The sequence below is a fragment of the Callospermophilus lateralis genome, chromosome 8 (genome assembly GCF_048772815.1).
Source record: "Callospermophilus lateralis isolate mCalLat2 chromosome 8, mCalLat2.hap1, whole genome shotgun sequence".
Taxonomy (NCBI): domain Eukaryota; kingdom Metazoa; phylum Chordata; class Mammalia; order Rodentia; family Sciuridae; genus Callospermophilus; species Callospermophilus lateralis.
The window spans coordinates 5,039,473-5,059,622 of NC_135312.1; the positions used below are offsets into that span (position 1 = coordinate 5,039,473).

General features: G+C 55.3%; 1 protein-coding gene across 1 annotated transcript in view; it reads left to right on the plus strand.

Moving 5' to 3' along the window:
• Positions 1-19,921, plus strand: part of Crmp1 (collapsin response mediator protein 1) — a 63,003-nt gene extending 43,082 nt beyond the window's left edge. The window contains exons 7-14 of the mRNA XM_076865133.2: positions 5,936-6,004; positions 7,253-7,373; positions 8,869-9,025; positions 9,467-9,608; positions 10,199-10,369; positions 16,065-16,244; positions 17,367-17,532; positions 19,830-19,921. Of these exons, the coding sequence (XP_076721248.2) occupies positions 5,936-6,004; positions 7,253-7,373; positions 8,869-9,025; positions 9,467-9,608; positions 10,199-10,369; positions 16,065-16,244; positions 17,367-17,532; positions 19,830-19,921 (1,098 nt within the window). The remainder of the gene's footprint in view (positions 1-5,935; positions 6,005-7,252; positions 7,374-8,868; positions 9,026-9,466; positions 9,609-10,198; positions 10,370-16,064; positions 16,245-17,366; positions 17,533-19,829) is intronic.
• The last annotated feature ends 229 nt before the right edge of the window (positions 19,922-20,150 follow it).

Genomic DNA, 20,150 nt, shown 5'->3' on the forward strand with positions numbered 1-20,150 from the left:
GCCCCCCCAGGGGCCGAGGAGTGCACCTTGACCTTCCTGCGTCCTGCTGCTTGATGGAGGAGACGCTGGCCACCGCCAATGGAAGCTCTTCAGAGGATTTCTTTCTCTTTACGACTGACGAGTGCTTGGAGGCACCGCCCTCACCTTTATGGATTCTAACAGTCTGTGGGACCACACTCTTGGAATATCCGGAGTCTACTGTTTGTCTGGCAATATCCTGAATTTGAGATGGGCTCTGAAGCCATTCCTTAATTTGAATCTTTTGCCTTTGGAGAGCTGTGAATTTCCAAGCCCTTCAAATGTCCCAGTTCTTTTCTTTCTTTCTTTCTTTTTCATTTAGTACTTTTAGATATACGTGACAGTAGGGTGTGTCGTGACACATTTTACACACATGGAGTGCATCCCATTCCAATTTTGATCCCATTCTTGTGGTTGTACATGATATGAGTTGTTGTTTATGTTTTTTCTTGTTGTTTGTTAGTCTGTTTTGGTACCTAAGGGTCACTCAGCCACTGAGCCACATCCTGCAGCCCTTTTTTGAGAGAGGGTCTCACAAGTTGCTTAGGCCCTTGCTGAGTTGCTTAGGCTGGCCTCAAACTTGCAATCCTCTTGCCTCTGCCTCCAAGTCTCTGGGATTGCAGGCGTCCACCACCCCACCTGGCCCGGTCCTTTCTAATTTCACAGTTCTTCTCCCCATTAGTCTCTCCCATGTAACATTTTAAGCAGTGAGAAGAACTAGGCAGTTCCTCCCATACTTTGTGGGAGACCTTGAGCTAGACCCAGCCCATCGGGTTTTCCCCAGGGCTGCAGAGGACAGCGCGGAGCCTCTGCTGCTGCGAAGCGTGGGCCCCCTTCCTTCATTGCCTCAATTCAAGAGCTCACAGGCAGTGCCTCAAAGTCTGCGTCTCTGTAAACAGTCTGTCACGTCCTTGAAATTCTCCGGACCTCCTCTCCCTGGTTCCAAAGCCACTTCCACATTTTTAGGTAAATGTTACACTAACCCTCTGCTCCGGTCCCTAAATCTGTGTTCGTTATCTGTGGCTGCAGAAAAACTTACCCAGCGCTCAGCCTGCGTCTTGAAACATCAGCATTTGTCTTCTCCTCCTGTGGTCAGGAGTGCAAGTGTGCCTGGGTCCCTGGCTAGGGCCTCTCCCAGGCTGAACCAAGGTGTTGGTCCAGGTCGGGGCATCTCCTGGCCCCACTGGGGCAGAGGGTGGGCTGAGCGTTCGGTTTCTTGCAGACTGTCAGATTGCTGCCCCTGCTCTTGGCTGCTGCAGGCCAGAGACCGCCTGGTTCTTGCCATGTGCATGGCTACGGTGTGGCAGCTGGCTGTCTTCAGAATGAACAAAGGAAAGACGGAGAAGGGAAGGCCAGAGACTTTGTGACCTATCTCTGGAGGTGGCGTGCATCCTTTGCCTCAGTCTGCTCACTAAAGGCCAGGTGCTAAGTCCAGCCCATGTTCACAGGGAGGGCACCCCCAGGCCATGAAACCCCGAAGCGCGATCATCAGGCGCCATGTTGGAAGTTGCCCACGACACACGTCTGAGTTTGGCTTGATGTTAAATTTCATGAACATGGAACCCAGTGGTGGCAGGTGCCCGTTCACGCCTGCTCTCTGTTGCTCAGGGCTAGCTTCCTCCTGTGTAGTTAGCTTCTGCTTCTTCATGAACATGTCACATTTTATTTTTCAGTTGTTGGATATTTGGACAATTTCAAAATTGGGGACTGTTAGGTATAAAACACCCATGAGTGTTCTCGAAGAGTCTTGTTGAATGTGTGTCCATGTGTGTTAATACATACCTAGGAGTGGGCTGCTGAGCTCAGGATCTGCGTGATCCGGTTTTTGTAGATTTCCTTGGTGCCCCGCTTTCCGCTCCCTCCAGTGTGTGAGGAGCCCGGGGGGCCTTCTAGCGCTCCTCCCAGCCGACCCACGGCAGTGACCGGCTCCAGGGCTCTGTACATCCGCTCGCCAGCTTCTAAAACTTTGTGACTTCTCTCTGCATTTCTTAATGTGTGTGTGTGTGATTTTTGTATATCTTTTCTTACTTGAGTAGGGTCAGAAGAGAACTGAAAATAACACCTGTGCTCAGCCGGGTACCATTAGACCCCCTCCTCTGCCCATTGTTTTTCCCTCGCTCCTTCCTCCCCTCCCCACCTCCTCCCCTCCCCTCCTGGTCTCTTCTCCTTTGAATAGAAATAGTAACTGACATTTGAACTATTTAGTGTAGGGATTTCTCTATCATAAAATTGTTTTGTAAACAGTTTCCAAAAATGCTTCATAAACATCATCTTCAGTGGCTGCAATTATTCCACAGTTTGCCTCAATCCACCCCGGCGTCAGACCTTGGAATTGTTTCTAATTTATGCTCTTATAATCAACCGGAGCTCCATAACCGTAGAGGCACAGTCGAGACTGGATTTCTTCGTGGTCAGTGGGCCCAGAGTCGTGGCAGGGGTGTGTCCAGGAGTGGTGACCCAGAGAGACTGCCAGTGGAACTAGGCAGCCGCACCCCGGGCATCTTGGCAACGTTGAGGGAGGGAAAAAAAAGAATTTTGTCTTCTAGAGACATTAAAGTGTTCCCGGGGCAAGGAAACCTGGAGCAATAGGTTTGAATCTGGGCCACCAGCTTGGGGAGGCATTTCAAGGTCATAGGAGAAGTTCAAGGTGGGGTTTTCCTGCCGGAGAGACAGATGCCAGGGAGAGGGACCTAGATGGAACTTAGAGGCTGCTGCTGACTCAGCTGTCCTGTGCAGTGGTGTCACTCCAGGTGCTGGGTGAGGCCATCTCCCCCTCTCACCTTCACAGTTGTGATGCAAACACTGTCAACTCCAGTGTGCAGGAAACTGAGGCTCAGAGAGCGTGGCCAACTTGCCCACAATCCTAGGGATGGCCAGCTTTGGAGCTGGGCTCCCCTTCAGAACTTACTGATTTTGACATCCATGTAATACCAGAATCCCATATTTCTTTCCAAAGGACAGCCTTCAGGGAGACTCAGAGATTGGAAGGATGGAGAGTGGTCTTTGAAGCTCATTTCTTATAACCCTGTGTCTCAATTGATTTTTTGTTGCTGTAACAGAATACCCATGTCTGGGTAATTTATAAAGAAAAGAGGTTTATTTGGCTCACTGTTCTGAAGTTCCAAGAGCATGTTGCCAGCATCTGCTTGCCTCTGAGGACAGCCGTGTGCTCTCTGTGCGTGGCGGAAAACTGGAAGAGGGCAGCAGGTGCCTGTGGAAGGAGCACAGATGCAAGAGAGTCCGAGGGGAGGTGCCAGCTTGTTGTATAAAAGGCCGCTCTCACAATAACCACTCCGGCTCCCTGAGAAGAGATGGGAGCCCATCCCTGAAAGTGTTGATCCCTGAGGGACCGGGTCACACTGGAAGGCCCCAGCACCTCTCAGCACCATGACACTGGGGCCCAATCCTCAGCTCGAATTTTGGAGGGACAGACCTTGTTCCAGCCATAGCACTCTGGCCCTGCCCTGGCCTGTGTCCCCCTCACATACGAAATCCACCCTGTCCCCTAGCCCAGAGCCCTAACTTGTCAACATCAACTCCAAAGTCTAAAACCCGGTCATCTGAGGCTTGGGGCGACTTCCAGCTGTGAGCCTGCAAAATCAACACTCAGTCCTCCACTTCCAAGATCCAGTGGTGACACGGGTGGCACAGCGGGGTCAGCATTGCTGCCCCCAAGGGGGAAGTGTTCCAAAAGAAAACGGGGGCTGAGCTGGGGCTTAGCGGCAGAGCACTTGCCTAGCAGTTGCGGGATCCTGGGTTCAAGCCCCAGCACCGCCTAAAAATAAATAAGTAAAAAATCAAGGTATTGTGTCCAACTATAACTAAAATATATGAATGTAATACATATATAATTATATATAAAATATGTACGTAATATCATATATATTTATGTGTGTGTGTGTGTGTGTGTATGTATATGTATGTACGTATATATATATATATATATATATATATATATATATATATATATTTTGTTGTTGTTTAAGAAAGGAGTCATTGGCTCACAGCAAATCCAAAATGGCAGGGAAGATGTTGAATCTTAAACTGGAAGATGGTCTTCCACTCCATGCCCCCTCCTAGGCACACCCAGCCCCTTCAGCCCAGTGCTGCTCCCTGGGGTTGGTCAGGTGCCTGTGCCTTTCCCAGGCATGTTACAGGTCCCCACTGGCACTTCCACGCTGGGATCCAGAGGTGAAGGCCCCCCCAAGGCTCACTGGGCATTGCCTTGTGGGGAGCCTCTGTGGCGCTCAGTCCTTGAGGCCCTGCAGTGGTTCGTCTTTGACGTCCACGGGAGCACGGTGACCCTGCAGAGCCTGCACTCTGCACATCTGCAGACCCCCAGGGCTTGCCACCTGCACCCTCTGGAGCGGTGCCCTGAGCACACTGGCCTATTGAGCCCTGGCTGGGGCCAGGGCTGCCCTGACAGCTCATCCCTGCTGCCATTAAGGGCCTAGCGTCCGAGCCTGTGCTGAGGGGAATCCGAGGAGATCTCTGCGATCTGGCTGGGCACCTCCCTCCTCTCCTGGTGCCAGTCTCGGAGCTGGGCCACACTTGCCCATCTCCAACCTGCTTTTTGTTTGTCACATGATCTGTGATTTTCCAAATTTTTGTGCTCTCTTCCCTTTAGAGTGATAAGTTCCGTCTTTAAAGAGCTTCTTTTTCTTCTTCCTGATTTCAGCTTAGTGGTTGAGATTAAGGAACCTCACAGCTCCTTTTAATTTGGCTTAGAAATTTCTTCAGCCAGAAATTCTCGTTTGTGCCTTGAGTTCCGTGTTGGGTAGAGTCCTGGGGCACGGACACCATCAGACGGCGGCTTTGCTCCCTCATAGCAAGGGTGGCCTTGCTCCATGGCCAAGGCCATCTCATTTCCATGTGAGGCTTCACTGGCGTGGCTGTTACCATCCAGTGCCCATGGACGGTGGTCTAGGCACGACCTCAGCATGTCCCCTAGAGGCCCCGCCTTCCCCACCTTCCCCTGCTCCCAGTCCTCACAGTCACCTAAACACAGTGTATAAGGTGTGCCTTTGCTTGGCTCCTCAGAACTCTTCCACTCTCTGGCCATTACCTCATTCCAACGCTATTTCCTCATTTGCCAGCATCCTTATAGCAGTGACCCCTCTTCTTGGTACTGGCCATTTTCTGTTGTGGTAACAAAATACTGGAGGCTGGGTATAAAGAGAAGTTTATTTTTGGAGGTCAGAACATGGTGCCGGCAACTACTCAGCTTCTGCTGCGGGCCACGTGCCCCTCTGTGCAGGGTGGCACTGGAATGGGGACCAGGCCTTTGGCAGCTCGCGTGCAGGACACCTGGAGAAACTCGCTTGATAACATTCATCCTTGTAAGGATGAAGCCATTCCTGAGAGCAGCAGCCACTCCCACAAGAAAAGCTTTCATGTCTGTTGGGGACCTAATCACCTCAGCACCTCTCCACGCCATCACATTGGGGACCAAGTCTCCATGCGAGTGTTGGTGGTACAAACCATACTCCCACCATAGCACCCTGCTTCCTTCAAACATCCTGGGAGATTAAAGCAGATAAGGAGGCAGGCTTGTGGGGCGGAGCCAGGTGTGGGGGCGGAGCCAGGTGTGGGGGTGGAGCCAGGCTTGTGGGGCGGAGCCAGGTGTGGGGGCGGAGCCAGGCTTGTGGGGCGGAGCCAGGTGTGGGGGTGGAGCCAGGCCTGTGGGGTGGAGCCAGGTGTGGGGGCGGAGCCAGGTGTGCTGGGTCGGGGCAGGCAGCCTTGTTACAAAGTGAAAGGATGGATGAAGTGGGAGGTCCCTGGCTCACCCCACCTGCACTTAGGCCTCAGGGACACCTGCTGGGCCTTAGCTGCCCTGTCCCTCTAGCAGGAGGTTAGAGGAGCAACTTAGTCCAGCTCTGACCGTCCATAATCACTGACTCATTTGTTTCTGTTGTAGGAACAAAAGCGAATCTTAGAGATGGGCATCACGGGCCCCGAGGGCCACGCTCTGAGCAGACCTGAAGAGGTGAGGACTTGGCGTGTCCCCGGTGTTGCCTGGCGCTCATCCTGACGGCCTTCCTGTTGCACCCAGCCTGCGTCCAGCTCCTCCTGTTCCCTTCCCTCCTGGGAAGGCCACAGGCCAGTCAGTGAGGGCCAGGAAGAGGCCCTGCCTCTCCCGGGTCCAGGAGTTCCACACGGGCCCTGCACACACTTCAGTGTCCAAACTGGATAAGAGTTTGCCAAGGACTGTGCCCTGGGTGTCAGGGAGGGGAGCCACGGGCCCCAAGCTGGCGCCCAGGAGACAGCCACCCTGCCCACTGTGTGGAGGGAGGCCCAGAGGGCACGTGCCTGGGACTCGGGGTGAGGGTGTTTCCCTGTCCCTAGGAAGTCATGAACGAGTGTCCTGAACCTCCCCCAGCCCTGGCCCTTCTCCACACAGGGGACACACAGGAGTAGTGAGCAGGCCATGAGCTGTGTGTTCCTGGCCTGTGGGGACATCAGGACTAGAAACAGGGTTCATAAGCTCTTATCGCACCTGAATGTGCTTGTCACATCAGGGCTTGTGACCAATGGCTTTGCCCCTGAGAGTAGGTGGGGCCCCATCAGGTGTCAGACTCCAGCAGGGCCCACTTGGAGCCACACCACCCTAAAAAGAAAAAGAAGTACAGCTGGGCACAGGGCACGTACATGTGATCTTCCCTTGGGAGGCTGAGACAGAAGGATCACAAATTTGAGGCCAGCCTCACCAACTTGGCGAGACTCCTCGAGAAATTTAATAATAGAAAGGGCTGAGGGTGTGGCTCAGTGGCTGAGCGCCTTGAGTTCGGTCCCAAGTACCACAAAAACCAACCAAGCAGTCCTCGGGTTGGCTGACTCCGTTCGAGTTGGCCTGGATGGAGGGTGCGGAGACTGAAGAGACCCTGGGTGCTCCCGGGTTTACTTGGTGAGGGAATGAACCGGTGGGCAGGGTGGGCAGGGGGTGGGTGGACGTGGGCATGTGCTTGGCACAACCTTCGCATACCACAGACCACCTCCCTAGCTTCCCAATTCTGTCTGCCGCCTCTTGCCCTTGCGGGTGCAGAACTCTCCCAGACACACAGGAGCTCCAGGCGGCCTCCGACCCTCCACCCAAACTGGCTCTGCCTTCTTTTAAGAACAGCTGCTCTACTTGACCCTTGACTTGGTAGCTGTCCCTTCTGCCACAGTTGAGTCAGAGGACACGGGTTCACAGAGTGCTGGGGGTTTGGGGTGACCCTGTGTCTGCTGTCCCCAGCTGGAGGCCGAGGCTGTATTCCGGGCCATCACCATTGCCGGCCGGATCAACTGCCCCGTGTACATCACCAAGGTCATGAGCAAGAGCGCGGCGGACATCATCACCCTGGCCAGGAAGAAGGGTACGCGGTGGCCGGGCCTCCTAAGGGGCCCTGCGTGTCCCACAGGCCCAGCTACATCCAGGACCGGACGGGAGCCGGGAGCCTGGGCCTCCAGCCCACTCAGGAGTGGAGGGGACACGGGGAGGGGCAGGCAGAACCCCGTGCATGCAGTCAGTTTTAGGAGTGATTCTGGGTGTGCCAGGTGCCACCTGGGTGACCTTCAGCAAGTCCCTGGCATGTCCTGAGCCTCGGCTTCCTCACTTGTGGCTGGGCAGTGGTCCCCCTGATGGGCCTCCCAGTCCCCCTGCTGGGCCTCCCAGTCCCCCTGCTGGGCCTCGTGGTTGGCTCCTACCCTTGGGGTCCACGTGGATAGGGAGAGGGTCAGCTGTGGCTGGGGAAGGAGGAAGGTCGTTTGCCAGGGCCGGGGCCTGAGAACAGCATGTCCGGTGTGTGAACAGTGTTGGTTCAGGACGTCAGCTGCCCAGCTCCAAGAGTGGATGTCCTTCACCTCTTTGACCCTCTGTCTCCTCCTCTCAGAGGGGCCCTTCAAGCCAATGAGTGAAGCCTTGGCGGCAGCCTTGGCACGTCCAAGTGCTGAGTAGGTGTCAGGCCATGTCCTGGCCAGCTCCAGGTCCCCGTGCCCTTCCTGCCGGCTGCACAGAGGGTGATGGGGTGAAGGCCGGAGCTCACACAGCTGGAGGCTGTGATAGGCCGTCGTGGGCTTGGGGATTCTAGGCAGAGACTCAGAGGGGTCCAGGTGTGGCTCCCAGGCCTCTGAGGTCGGTGATGCCCCACCAGCAGCAGATCAAGGATGAGGAAGGACCGTGTCTTAGTCTTTTTATGATGTTGCTGTAACAGAGTATCTGAGGTCAGGTATTTTATAAAGAAAAGAAGTTTATTTAGCTCCCAGTCAGTTCTGGAGATTTAAACCCCCAAATTGGGTGGCCCGTCTTGTTGGCTTCTGATGAAGGCCCCTCTGGGCAGGAACACTTGTGAGGCTCACATGAGACAGGAAGCCAGAGAGTGAGCTGAGGAAGCCAGCCCCAATCTCGTGGTACCCAGTCCACCCCTGAGACCCTTTCTGGCCTCCAGAGCACCAGCCCAGGCTCTGCAGAAAGACGTTACTCCGTGCATAAGGGCGGGTCCCTCAGGGCCCCACACACTTCTCAGAGGTCCCACCATGTCAACACTGTGACACTGGGGACCAAGCTCAGAGGGACAGACAGGAGGAAGAGGGGAGGGCGGGGCATCACAGTGGGCCTGAAACCCCCGGTCCCGTGGCCCCAGGACCTCTGTCCCTCTGTCCCTCTGTGAAAGGAGATAACAGTGTTCAGATGCCAAAGTCGGTGACGGCCCCCGAGCGTGTTCTGGGCGACTTGGCCACTGAGTCTCTGTAGAGCGCTTGGCCGGTGCGGGGTGGCACCTGGCAGAGGTGGCCTGACAGGGTCCCCCTGCACCAGCCCCTCCTGTGGGCACTGCTCTGGTAACTATGCTCCCTGTGTTCGTCCCTCCCAAGGTCCCCTGGTTTTCGGGGAGCCCATTGCTGCCAGCCTGGGGACCGACGGCACCCACTACTGGAGCAAGAACTGGGCCAAAGCAGCGGCGTTTGTCACCTCCCCGCCCCTGAGCCCAGACCCCACCACGCCTGACCACCTGACCTCCCTGCTGGCCTGGTGAGAGCCCGGGGTGAGAGGCTGGGTGGGAGGCGCAGACTGGGTCAGACTGGCGTGGACAGGCCTGGGCGTGGTGCTCCTTGGGGACAGTGTGGTTCCCGACGGGCTGTGGGGCCCGAGCCTCTCATGTGGCCAGTGGCTCAGGTGGGCAGTCAGTCCCTGGCAGGGTGAATGTCCTGTGGGGCAGAGACGCGAGGCCAGGGCTGTGAATGGGGCTCCTGACACACAGGCTGGCGCGGGCTCTGGGCTCACCGCCCGCCTGTGTGCGTCCACCTGCTTATCGGTCGCCCAGGGTTTTGTTTATACACGTCCTTCAGAGGCCTCCTCCTAAAGCCTCCTGAGCTTCAGGTCCCTCCCGGGGCTTCCGTTGGTGACTGAGGTTGGGGTTGGCCCTTGGGAGTGAACCCAGGTCTGAACCCCACCCTCTTGTGTCCTTGCCAGTGGAGACCTGCAGGTCACAGGCAGCGGCCACTGCCCCTACAGCACTGCCCAGAAAGCGGTGGGCAAGGACAACTTCACCCTGATCCCCGAGGGCGTCAACGGCATCGAGGAGCGGATGACAGTTGTCTGGGACAAGGCAGTGGTAAGGTGCCCCCACCTTTCCCCAGGAACATTCTAGAAGCCCCCTGCCTGGCCCAGCAAGGCCCAGGGCACTGTGCACTCCAGACTCTTAGCCCTCCTTACTGGAGACCGGGGCAGATGTGCAGGGCACGGGGGACACCTGCTCGTGAGAGAGCAGCAGCGCAAGTCCTCCGGACCCTCTGCGTCCCCGGGTTGCCGTGGTCCTCGGCACTAACGAGGAGGAAGATTTGTTTGGTCGTGAGCCACACTGTAGCTCTGCAGAGGTGGCTCTGCAGGTTTTGCGTGTGCGTGTGGGGCTGGAAGCTGGGGTGCCAAGTGGGGGTCGAGAGTTCTTGTTGCACTGTGAGCCCTGACCTGACTCAGGTCTTCTTATCACTGAACCTGGGGCCCGGTGACACTGACAGCTGTCACAAGGCTCTCGGCAGCATCGCTCTGTTTGCTCTGAGGCCAGGCCTGACCTCTCGGGGGAGGGCGCGTGTTCTCGGTGGGGGAGGAGGGCTCGGCCAACCCGTGCGGACCCTGTGGCGGGTTCAGATCTGCCCTCCTCCCTGCCCGTCAGGCTTGTCTGCTCACGGGGGGCTCTTCCTTTAGGCTACAGGCAAAATGGACGAGAACCAGTTTGTGGCCGTGACCAGCACGAATGCAGCCAAGATCTTCAACTTGTACCCGAGGAAAGGGCGGATTGCCGTGGGCTCCGACGCTGACGTGGTCATCTGGGACCCTGACAAGGTGAAGACCATAACAGCCAAGAGTCACAAGTCGGTAAGTCCTGGCCCCGCCACGCCTCTGGCTGCCTGGGGGGTTCGTCCCCACGATCATTCTACAAGCATCTGGTCAAAATTGATTGTGAACTTTTCAACTCTGTCCTCTAGCAGGACCCTGTCACTCAGATTTCCCTTCCAATTGGAGGGATTGAGGGAGGGCTTTGAGCAGGCTGCTCCTGAGATCTCGGGGTCATCCTACCCCCGGCCCCTGCCCACAGGTGCGTTCTCAGCCCTCTGACGCTGCTGCTCCTGATTCCATGTGGTGCGCCACTGGGATCAGAGGGGGGGACTACCAGGCCCACGACCCCTCCCCAACTCCACTGTCAAACTGGGAAGGAGCTGGCCGGGTGCATGAGAACCTCCCACTTAGCCTTGCGGCCTGCTGCTTCGGCAGCAGGAAGGGCTGGCCCAAGGGCACCGTGTCTGAGCACAGCCTCAGGGTACATACCGTGTCCTGTGTGCATCCCAAGCCTGTGGTTTGAGTTGTCTCTGTTTTGCATCTTACATGCCCTGGATTTCTCTGCTCACCCAGCGCACCCACTCAGGTGGAGTAGGGTGCTGCCTCCAGCACCCAGTCTGAGTCCCCCACTGTGGTCTCCAGTCCAGAGGCACACACAGAGGCACACTGCAGTCGGTTAGAGGCACAGGCCGTTAGCAGAGCTGGGCACAGTGTTGGTCTGCCGTGGGATCCTCCCTGTCCCCGGGTGACTCCCTGGCGGGGGATGAGGCCAGGTGCATGGGGGCAAGACAGCAGCACAGGCAAGTCTCCTAAGGAGGCCACAGGAACCACTTGCAGCAGCTCGTGGCGTGGCCCCAGGTCCCTGCTCAGCTGCTAGAGGCATCGCGTGGAAAGCAGAGGTTTGGGTAGTTGATCGTAGTCTTGTCCAGCTCACCAACTCAGGGTCATTCTCGAGATAAGCAGTGCCCCCTGGTACATGCCTGGGCTCCCCCTCCAGCTCCCTGGATCAGAGCCAGGAGGAAATAAGGCTGCGGTCGTCTTGCTGGGAGAAGTGCGTGCTGCTCTGTACACCCACGGCCCTGCAGGGCATGGCGATGTACCTTCATTTATTAGGCTGCGCACACTGTAGTGGCCGCGGGAGAATGTTCCAGAAGGTCTCGCAGGTGAGAGTGTGCACCCTCCCCCCTACCTCCTCCCGACTGCTGGAGCTGCCACTTCCTGCTCAGGGTGATCCTAATCCTGAGAGGATGTCAGCTCCCCAAGGATGTGTGAGGACTGTCGGGAGCACACCCGGCGGCTCAGGAAGGCCTTGGGTTCTCGTGAGGTCATGCCAGTCAGTGGCCGGTGCCAGGGTGGTTGTGACCCAGCCAGTGAGACTTTGCCGTTAGTCTGTGCCCTGTGCTTTCCATGCATCTTCTCATTGTCCTCACAGCTGCCTTCTAGGTGAGGTGTGTGTCACTCATAAGTAAGAAGAGGGACAGCCAGGGGAAGTGCTAGTAAGTGCCACAATGGGGTGGCTTACTCGACAGAAATGTCCTCTCTCAGTTCTGGAGACCAGAGGTGCAGCATCAAGCTGTTGGCAGGGCTTTGTTCCTGCGAGGCCCTGGGGAGGACCCTTCCCTGCCCTGAGCATCTGGTGTCCCTAGCTGTCCTCCATGTTCCTGGGCGTGGGGGTGTGTCCTTACTCCACCTTCAGCCTCTGTCCCCACAAGGCTTCTCCTTACATGGGCACCAGCCATTGGATTCAGGGCCCACCCTGCTCCAGGGTGACCTCTTAACCAGTCATGTCCCCAGCAACCCCGTTTCCAATGAGGTTACCTCCCTGTCCAGTCCACAGCAGTAAGTCACGTGCCTGGGACTCCCCACCTGGGAAGTGTGGTCCAGAGCAGGTCAACTCCGGAACCCGTCTCTTCCCCGTGCCAGGCCCGACCTGAGTTCCCTCACAGCAGGACAGTTCGGGACTCCAGGGCAGTGTGGCCGAGGGTTTTGTATGTCCCTCCTCTGAGGCAAGGACACTCGGGCACTGCAGGAAGGGTGTGCTGCTCAGAACGTGGGCTGAGAAGTGCTGGCCAGCGCCTAGCTTTATTTTTAGGTTTTAAAAAACATATTACTCTTACCAACTAAAAGGAGACCACTTTTTACATACCACAGTGATTAACTTTTTAAAATCTTTCCTATGAAAAGACTATAACTTCTATTATTTACATCTTGGTACAAAATGTGGTTGCTTCCAAGTGCACGTCACAGGGTCACATGCGTGTCTGGGTGCCATAGAGTGTGGGTCTCAAGACCTTGACAATGGAGATACAGTGTCCGGTGCAGTGGGTTTACTGTATGCAGAAGGTTCTACAGTCATAATTAATTCCAGAATGTTTTCTTTGCTCCCAAAGAAACCCTGTGCCCATTAATGGTGGCTCCCCGTTCTGCCTTCTCCCAGCCCCCGGCGCACACCAACCTACTTTTTCTGTATGGATTTTCTTATTCTGGGCACTTCATAAATGGAATCGTGCCTGTGTGACCCGTTGGGACCGGCTGCTCTTGCTTGGCATGTTTAGGGGCTCGTCCAAGCTGAGGCTTGGCTGGGTACTTGGTTCCTGTTTAAGGTGAATCCGCTTGGCGCCTGGCCGCTCCACATTCTGTCCAAGTGTCCATCAGCAGACGGTGCTTGTGAAGGGAAGTAGAAGACCCCTCACAACAGGCACCATAGGAGGGCTCTGGGGAACTGGGGCTCTCGGATGGGTAGGCAAACCTTTTGTGATGGTCCTTAGTACTATGCGAATTCTTAAACTCGTTCACAGACTACCTTAAGCTAGGAAGTGACAGCAGGCGGAAATCTGTGCAGTCCTAAGGTACAGAATCCCTACCTGAACACCGCCTTGGCGGGTCATTTCCTCGGACTGAGTGGGAGCAGCGGACCCCTCTGGGTGCAGGTGTAGGTGGCCACTGTCAGCCGGTGGGAGAGTGGCCGGCTTCTTGTACGAGGGCAGTGTCCTTGTTTGTGCTTCTGCAGTTATGACTACTGCCCAGCAGGGGCGCTGTGGGAGCCGGGAAGAGTTTGAGGAGCAGCCTGAACGCAGAGGCAGGGTGCCCGTCTCTGGGGACAACGGTCATCCCAGAGTGCCTCACGCGTTCCCAGCTGTGTGGAGGGGCCACTGTGGCCTGGAACCCCCTGTGAGCCTCCACAGTCCTCAGATCTCTGGGAGAGTCTGTCGGCTGATGATAAGTCAATATGAAGAATCGATAGCTTTCTTTAGGAATAATCGAAAACCACCTTGGAAAATAGAATGGAAATGAAATTCCTGCTTCTGATAGAAGTAAAATTGCTATTAGAAAAACTGCTTTAGGGGCTGGGGCTCAGTGGTGGAGCACTTGCCTTGCATGCATGAGGCACTGGGTTCCATCCTCAGCACCACAGAAAAATAAAGATACTGTGTCCACCTAAACCCCAAAAATGAATATTAAAAAATGTTTATCATCAGGTGATCCGTTATTAAAAAAAACTGCTATAAGACTTGCCTAAGTGCAAGGACTTGTACGCTAAGAAGCTTCAATATAGTGGGCTTGGCAGTTCTTTCTAATGTAGCCTATAAATTAAAGTAATCCCATCAGAAATCTCAACAGGTTATTTTTTCTTGATGGTAGACGTTAGAATAATCAAAGTATTTCTGGACAAAGGGAACATTGATGTAGGGCTGTCAGTCATCTCAGGTATAAAAACACGTTACAAAGCCACAGTGATCCCAGCAGCATGGAATTGTGTGAAAGAAGAGAGAGCCAAGAAGTAGACCGACCACAGGTGAGAAATTGGTTTCCAATGAAGGAGGCACTTAAAATCAGTTAGGAGAAAATAGTTATCAGCCAATTCTGTTAGAATAGCAGCTCAGAAGGTTTGACCTCTGCCCCACTCATCATCACACCAAAAAATAAAATGAAAACCAAAAAACCTCCAAAGTCATCAAAGATTGAAGTAAAACTGAAAGGAACACAAAGAAAGCATCCCTTTTAAAAATGATGATTTTGAAGAAGAAATCAGACATGAGACTTAGAAATTGTAAAGGAATACATTGGTCTTTTTGACCACTGACAACATAAAAATGAACCTTCTATATGGCCCCAAACCAATAACCTTCTATATGGCCAAAAAAATTTGCTTTATATGAGAACCAAAGATAGTGGGCAAGCCAGGCCCGTGGCACACACCTGTAATCCCAGAGGCTCAGGAGGCTGAGACAGGAGGATCGCGAGTTCAAAGCCAGCCTCAGCAAGGTGAGGCACTAAGCAACTCAGTGAGACCCTATGTCTATTAAGTACAAAATAGGGCTGGGAATGTGGCTTGGGGGTCTAGTACCCCTGAGTTCAATCCCCGGTACCCCACTCCCCCCCCCAAAAAAAAAGACAGTGGTCAGTGCCCCACACATAATGCAGGAGAGACTCTTTACCATCTAATGTGTACTTAGAAATCAGGAAAAATACCAAGACCCTGGTCAACAGAGCAGTGTTAAAAGACTGTTAGAAGTGGCCCCGTGAGGGATGTAGAAATGGTGTCTGAGCTTTAGAAAGGCCTGATCTCACCTGCCTACAGCACTAGGATGTCAAGGGACCCTGACCAGGAGTTCACGGTACCAAAGTGGTTGAACTAGGAGATGGCGAGCCAGCTGGGTGCTGGCTGGGTGCTGGTGGGGAAGAGACCCAGTGCTGCTGTTCTTGGAAGGCAGATCCACCAGGGGCGCAAACCCACGTTCCTTGGCCCTGGGCTCCACATCTGGAGACGGGCATGCCGTGGGTGGGGCACGTACAGCGAGTGTACTTCACTGTTGCTTTAGCAGAAACAGAAATGACGCTGTCCCTCCGTGGGACCTGGGTGTGTCTGTGGGACGTGGTGTGGTGGTTCACAGCACGGGAGGAGCGCTTCAGACCGCGTGCGTGCGCATGTGGGACGGTCTCTGGGCTCAGGAGAAAAATCAAGGCGCACCTGAAAAATCATGGAGCACTTGCGTGAGGCAGGGGTTCATGAATAGAGGCGCCTGGGGACCGAGAAGCTCCCCAAGGCGCTGGCATCTGAGCAGCGCCGGAGAGTCACTGCAATGAATTTCCTTTGCACTATTTGATTCTTTTTTTTCAACCACGCACATGACCTACTTAAAATAACGCTGAGCAGCAGCCGGCTGGAGGCGGTGGCCAGCAGGGTCCAGGTTCCCTTCAGGAGGAGGGAGAGCAAGGGGCGATTCTACCTAATAACAACAGTACGACGTCACCCCGCTCCGGGGTAACATGAGCTGCCTCCTCCCCATGGCCCTGGTGGTGTCACCTGGTCTGACCCCTTGGAAAATGGTTTGGTGATATGCAACCTGTGTCCTTTGATCTAGTAAATTAAATTTTAGAAAGCGATCCTAAAAAAGTAATTTAAAAAAGGACCCAGAATGCCCACTGTAGGTGGAGCTACCCGGGGCCAACTCGCAGGACACTGGTCTCAGTCACCAAGCCCCAGGACAATAGGACTGATGACACAAGGCCACCAGCAAGCTCAGTGCCCCAGGACAAGGTGCGGGTCACACCCGCTGGCTGTGTGACTGGGTGAATAGTGCCCAGCCCTGACAGGGGTGTTTTTGGAGTGGGCAGGACCCCGGGAAATGCTTGGGACCTAAGATTAGGCAACCTGGCTGTTCCCGTGACGGGTTCCGGTGGAGAAAACCCTTGGAGCCACGGTGGGTACAGCTGTGCTCTTGGCTCGCAGGCCGTGGAGTACAACATCTTCGAGGGCATGGAGTGCCACGGCTCGCCGCTGGTGGTCATCAGCCAGGGCAAGATCGTCTTCGAAGACGGAAACATCAACGTCAACAAGGGTGTGGGCCGCTTCATCCCGCGGAAGCCCTTCCCTGAGTACCTCTACCAGCGCGTCAAGATCAGGAACAAGGTGAGCGGGTCTGGGGGACTCAGCATTGGGTCAGAGCGACACACTTTCTTGGGGAGTTGGGCGAGGTCACAGACGTGTGCCTCCCTGTCTTCATCCAGGTGGGTTCTAGTCTCAGGACAGCAGTGAGGTCCAGATGAGGCCGTGCAAACTGTAAAGTGGTGTGCACTGTGGGCACGGGAGGGCTGTGGAGGGACACTCCTGAGCTGCTCTGGGCTCCGTCCTGTGTCCTCTGGGGACTCTTGCCCTGATGGAGGTATTGGGAGCCTCAGTTCTCAGACCAGAACCCTGCGGCCCAGAGCCGTGCAGGACTCACAGTTGGGCAGCCCCAGGTCTGGCTCCTCCGCCCCTTCCTGGCAGGTTTTGCGTCTGCCTTTCCCTCCGTCCTGAAGACTCAGCCCTGACTTTGGGAGGTCCTGGCACAGGCACCGAGTGGCCTCTGTCCCCATCTCTGTGCGGCCCAGAGGGGAAACTCACAGCCAGGTGGACCCTCTGTGGTGGTTTCCCTGCCCCACATCCCATCACCATGGCAACCTGCTTCCCACAGGAGCCAGCAAAGGCTGTGCGCCAGGAGGGCCAGTTGTGTGTGTCTGTGCGTGTGAACATGCATGTGTGCCCGTGCATCGTGCGTTATGTGCTGGAGATTGCGGGCTCCCCCTCGCCCTGGTCTTCATCGATGGCATCACCAGTGGCATCACCACCACGGAACAGTCCGGACCCCTCCTCCCAGACCCCTAGCACCCAGGGCCGCTCCCCATCCACCTGCTAGCCCCCTGCGTCTCCCATGAGGGGCCGTGCCAGGTCAGAGACAGCACATTGCACAGATGCTGCCATCAGGAGGAAGTGAGAGGCCTGGGGAAGCAGCGAGGCAGAGCCAGCAAGTGCCTGTTTGCGTGTCCGGGAGCATACCCATGTCCAGGAGCATGCGGGTGCGTGTCTTATGTGTGTGCACTCGTGTGGTGTGCGTGTGTGTGGCCAGCGGGGCTCAGGTGAGTGTGTGCGCCATGTATACATGAGGCCTGGGACCTCAGGTTCCTGTCCTGCGGCAGGGCACAGCCTGGTCTGAGCAGGGGCCACAGGAGGGCACATGCTCACCATGGGGGGTCACCTGCTCCCTCTGTCTAGGTTTCTGCCCTGCAAGGGGTCTCCAGGGGCATGTATGATGGTCCCGTGTACGAGGTGCCAGCTACACCCAAATACGCCACTCCGGCTCCTTCTGCCAAATCCTCGCCTTCCAAACACCAGCCGCCGCCCATCAGGAACCTCCACCAGTCCAACTTCAGCTTGTCAGGTAGGCCTGTGGCCCCCCCCCGCCCCCCGGTCACCGGGACCTTCCTGCTCCTCAGGCAAGCAGCGCAGGGGCAGGGGCACCCTTCCCCTGTCCGGGGCAGGCAGCATGGGCAGGGAGGTCCTTGGTGGGCAGCAGGTTGCTGTTTCTGACCCTGTTTATGCGCGTTTGCTCCAAAACAGGCCCCGTGCTCAAGCACCCTGGGGGGCTGTGAGTGAAATGCGGGTGTAGGGCCTCGCAGGGTGAGGAAGCAGTGCCGTCTTCTGTGGGTTTATTTTATCCTCACAGTCGCCTGGGTGGTCCATGGTCTTCTCCTATTTAGAGAAGAAACTGAGGCCCCAGAAAATTTGGTGTTAAAATCCCGGGACTCAGTGCTCCAAAAGCAAGACTCGGGCGTTTTTTCCTTAAGGGTGTGTTTTCCTCATGTGCCTGCTGCTTCGTCAGCCGGCCACATGAGGGCGCCCACGTGCATGTGGCTCAGGAGGCATAGTGTGCCACTCCCGTCAGGAAAGGGGACCAGCTTGGCAACAGTGGAAGGGCAGAGGGAGACGATGAAGTATCAGTTTAAACTGTGGGGGCAGAGCCTCCCTGCCCAGAGTAGGTCTCCTACTCATTCGGGGCCCCAAGGCCACCTCCCTCTCCACGCGCCTCTTACGGAAGAGCTGCCTACACACGAGTTCCAGAGTTTACAGATAGACACTCTTGTACAGAGTGGACCCTGGTGCCTCTCCAGTGTCTCACTGGATGCTCAGTCCACAGTGCAGGGACTGTTTTGATGCTGGGAAGAGCCACTGAGGACAACACACCTCTCGAGGACCTGGCAGACTGGACCTCTGTTCTCGAGGGAGGAAATTAGACATTGGACAACTACAGGTAGACAGGCGAGGGAATTCCTTTTAGATAAGGATAGCAAAGAGATGAGAAGGCTGTAGGAAGGGCCCCACCACACCCTCCCTTCCCTGCTGCGCTCTCGGTCCTCTTTGAAGACCTGGCACTGCCCTTGGCCAGCCTCACGGCAGCTTGATGAGTGACTTCATTTGGAATCAGGTGCCTAGATGTTTTAGCACCAGGAGCCGCTTCACAGAGGGCCTCTCATCTCTGTTATGCAGACGTAGCATGGTTTGTTAGTGTCCTTTGTCCAGTGAGTATTGTCAGATCCCAGACGTGTAACCAGCGAGGCACAGATGGTCATGAGGAGGAAAGGTGTATTACGTGCTGACTGACTCCTGATTCCTGAGCCTTGAGCAGATTCGTGAATTACCAGGAAGACAAGCGTCCACCAGTGGAACCACGGGAGAAAATAAAATCAGTACTCTTAAGCCTGGCTCCTAGTGGCTTACATAGAGAGGCCATATAATGTCACAGGAGGGGCCTCAACTGGACTGATGATCTTGTTTTTCAGGAAAGGAAATGAGGCCAAGGGGTGAGGGGGATGACTTATTTCAAATTACCCAAGATCACAGCATCATCTGTATTAAAACTTGAGTCTCCAACTGGACCTCAGGCCTGCGTCACAGCACCCACATTTCAGCCTACACATTGCTCACTGTTCTCTTTCAGTGAATATTTATTGAGTGCCAGGAATGGGGCTTGCTGCTGGAGTTTCAAATCTGTGTTTGACTGAAAGAGAAGGCATAATATTAGAAGTTGGCTTTGAAGATGTAAAACAAAATACTGCTCCCACGTGTAGATTTGCCATTACAAATGAAGGGGTAAACCAGCTCTGGATGATGAATGTGCTCCTGCACATGCCCATGCACGCTTATGTAGCCACCCCCTGCCCCACGCCATCCATGGAGTACTTTAGGAGCAGGGGATACCATGCAGAGGAGTGAGGACTCTGGAGACAGACCAGCTAGGCCTTGAACCCTGGCTTCCCTGCCGCTAGCTATGCCTCAATTCCTCCTCTACAGGGGGACAAAACACACCCTCATTGTATTGTCATGTGCTCCAAACACAGTGATATTTGCTAAAGCACTGAGCCTGTGCCTGCACGCAGTAAGCACTCAAAAAGTGGGTGCTCACCTGTTTCAAGAATGTCAGATTCTCCTGGGGAAGCCAGAAAAGAAAATGCACAAGGTGGACAGGGCTGTAGGAGGTGACCCAGGGTCTGAGAGGGGAGAGAAGAGAGTGGTCTGCTCTGGGGGCCCGGGAGGCTGCCCAGAGGTGACCTGGACATTTCAAGACAGAACACAGTGTGCACCAGGCGGGGACAGTGCAGAACACTCGGCCTTCAGAATCAGCAAGTTGAGCTGAGGTCAGCAGATCTCGTCCAGAAGTGATGGCTCTGTCTCTTGTAGGTGCCCAGATAGATGACAACAACCCCAGGCGTACCGGCCATCGCATCGTGGCGCCCCCTGGCGGCCGCTCCAACATCACCAGCCTGGGCTGACGTGGACGAGCGGACGGCGAGTGAAGGATTCTGGAATCGTGCCCATCCTCTCCCTGTCCATGTTTCTGGAGCCCACGGTTTTAGTTGGTGCTGATACGGGGGAAACCGAATGATGTTCTTCCCTTTTTTATTTAGGAAGAAGTGGTACTAGTGTGGTGTGTTTGCGCGTCCCTCCGAGTCACCTCAGCATGGTGTTTTCATCCCCTCCCTAGTGAACCACAGCTGTGGT